The 3,072-nt window shown below is 41.0% G+C and overlaps 1 protein-coding gene across 1 annotated transcript; it reads left to right on the plus strand.

Annotated features, from left to right (window-relative positions):
• Positions 1-870: 870 nt before the first annotated feature.
• Positions 871-2,767, plus strand: LOC146479568 (uncharacterized). Its single transcript, XM_085110225.1, has one exon. It carries the CDS (start codon positions 1,232-1,234, stop codon positions 1,748-1,750), a length of 519 nt encoding a protein of 172 aa, XP_084966351.1. The 5' UTR covers positions 871-1,231; the 3' UTR covers positions 1,751-2,767.
• The last annotated feature ends 305 nt before the right edge of the window (positions 2,768-3,072 follow it).

Here is a 3,072-nt window from a genome sequence, read left to right on the forward strand (position 1 = left end):
TAGTGGGGGACCCCCTTCCCCCTCCCAGTGTGGTTCGAAATATCGAGCCGTTGACGAAAAATCTTAGCAATTCTAGCAACAAGCCAAGATAAGACCGTCGAGATAACTGTTCGTTTTTTCAGTAACTCAAATTATGAAGATTCGGCTATTAATCAGTTCAAGTGTTATTAGCAGTAGACTGGTAAGAAAGAATATCGTGCTTAGCCATGGTAGCAGGGCATTTAGGGTATCCGGCTTGTGACAATATAACGCGATGAAACGGATTAATGTAATCAAGCCCTCTTCGGAATTTTTTGGTGGAGATGTTGGGCACGGTTCTCCAAACCCTGACTCAATTTCAGACCAAAATATGTAATTTTCCGGTACCCTTTTTCATTCATTCAGACGTGGGCTCTAAAATTCGTATTTATAGCTGGCCTCTGGAATCTTTCAGACCAAAATGATTAAAATCTATCCCCTAATTCAGACCATTAAAAACCATATACCCTTGGGCACCGCACATGCCTATCTATAGCTGTAGTCTTATCAGGGTAGTAGCCCTGCCCCGGGGTCAAGGCGCTGGAAAGAGAGGCCTGACATACGGCAGTGTTAATGGGGGTCTTTGCACTATTTTAGTGGACTTTCTAACAACTTTTTCAAAGGCGTTTAGTGTCTCTTTTTACATTCACAGATGCCATGCATGCATTGGTGCCTTTGAACAAAACTCTAAACTCAACTAGGTTCAAATGCCGCTAGCCTTTGCTCGGTTGCCTTCCTACCCCCCAATACCCCACCCACCCCTACCCACCTCCTTCCTTTTCCCACTGCGAATTAACATTGATACATTCATTATACATTAAACAGTAATGCATTGTCGACAATCTCTTCATATCGGGTTTACTCAGGAGCTATGTATGTCGCTTATCATTATTCTTGATCGGCATTTGGTCATCAGACGGTTTAATTAAGAAGAGCGCTAACTAAAGAGGAAATCATCGCATCGCACCAAAACATCAGAGGTCGAGCGCTGTTGTTAGTGTGTGTTTTCACGACCGTATATTCACATACGTCAGTGCGAGGTATACACCGGATATGGACAGATAACTCACACACGAAAGAGAAAAAAAAACGCGAACTCTGTGATAAATTAAGATTCTCGAATCTAAAGTGGTTCCGACATCTTTCTGATCAAGAAGGACTATAAGGTTACAGCTTGCTTGAGCGCACAAGGGGTAACATTGGTGGAAAAGAAATGATCCCGCAGAATAAAATCCAGAAGAAAAACAAGGCTGCGAAACCAGAAAAAAGTCGAAAAAATAAAATGAAGCCGTCGAGATCAACCACAAGCAGTGTTACCGCGGATGCGCTAAGCAAACGAGTGGCAGATGTCAGCCGTCTGCGCAACAGAAAACCATCTTGCCCTGAGATTCTTCTCCACAATACAGGCCTTACAGGAAAACAGCTTCCAGAACTCTTCAAGTTGATCAAAATTGGAGAGGCTGACCTGAACTCACTAGCCATAAAAGGAATCTTCCCTCTACATGAAGCTGTGTCTCAAGGCCTCACCGATTGCGCCAAAGTTCTCATAGAGAAAGCGACTACAGTAAACGTGCGAAATTCAGAGGGATATTCTCCTTTGGACATTGCAGTGGAGACGGGGAATTTTGAATGCGCTGAGTTGTTGATTAGGAATGGAGCGTCGACCGAGAATATAAAACACGGTTTCAAGTTGAGGTCAAGAACTTTGCGTAAGGTATCCAGCAGTGTGTAAGCGCGCTTGGAACAAACAACGAGGTGTAACTTTTATTTCTCTAGTGAGGTGTAGAGTTCTGTCCAGAGTACAATCACTTCCATCTCGATCAATTAAGTAAAGATCACACAATTTAGCATTATGCCGAATACGCGCGTTTTCGAACGTTCATTGGATACAGTGCATGTATAGAGCTGGTAGTGACTGCGAGTGCGTGAAGGTTTGTAAAGTATTAGTTAATTAGGTGTGTGTCACTTAGCAACTTGTATCACACCTCAATTCATTATTGTTGTCGTGGAACTAAGGTTAAGGATCGGTAAAAAAACTGTCATGGTATTGGGTTAGTTTAGTAACGTATAACAGAAACGCTTTCTCGAGTAAACTGTTGGATACATTTGCAAATGCAAATGTAGAAAAACACTTTGTCGGATACAAAGCGCGAGGATAAGAGATACTTAAAATTTTTTGCGTCAAAGGTTATCAGTTAAGATTTACTGTAGATAATCTTGTTTAAGCTTTCTCAAATATTCACAGCAAAGGCAACGAAACAGAAAAATACCAAGCCAGATTATACTTTCGATTCTGCAGAATTATCTTAATTAAAATAAGGTGTTTTTTTTCGTAAAGGCGCTTATTGAATTTTTTCGTAATCTTATAACTGGTATCATTTTATTTCTGCGACGTGAGAAGTCCCAGTAAAAGTTCAAAATAGCCTTGGTAAGATATACGAGATAAAGGAATTGATAAAATTCCACTTCACAGAACTCTTTTCCGTGCAAGAAAACACTTTCGTCACATTTTTAAGAACTAATTTGCAGGAAATTGCTTTTCCGATGTTTTGACGGCTGTTTTGCTGCGCGCGATATGCCATCAGTTCCGGTGCCTTTCGAATTTCCTCGCCAAAAGAAAACAACTAGACTTTTTTCTATTCACTTTAATAATGTTTCATTTTCGTCACTGTAGCCGCCCTTTCAAGTTAGCAAAACATGAAAATTTCCTTATAACGACAGCTCCTTGCCGACTGTCGACGCGACGGAGGGGGAGGGGGAGGGGGTGGGGTAGGGGGATTGGGTTGACTGCCGCTTATTTAAGCCCTGGGCTTATACAACTACGTAAGCGGTTTTAGGTAGGATTATAAACGGAGGGGCTTACAGCCGGAATAATAATAAAAAAAAGGGTTCGAAACGAGCTATAGCAGTGTTGATCCGGAAATACGTTTTTCATTTACTGTTTTTAATTATTAAGCTTTAAAACGTCATAACAAATCGAATTCATCTTAATATTTGGAACAAAATTAAAATTAACAACACGAACGAAACTGGAACGTAACAAAACGGAAGCTC

The sequence above is a fragment of the Pavona decussata genome, unplaced genomic scaffold (assembly GCF_977016875.1).
Source record: "Pavona decussata unplaced genomic scaffold, jaPavDecu1.1 SCAFFOLD_58, whole genome shotgun sequence".
In the NCBI taxonomy this organism is placed as follows: domain Eukaryota; kingdom Metazoa; phylum Cnidaria; class Anthozoa; order Scleractinia; family Agariciidae; genus Pavona; species Pavona decussata.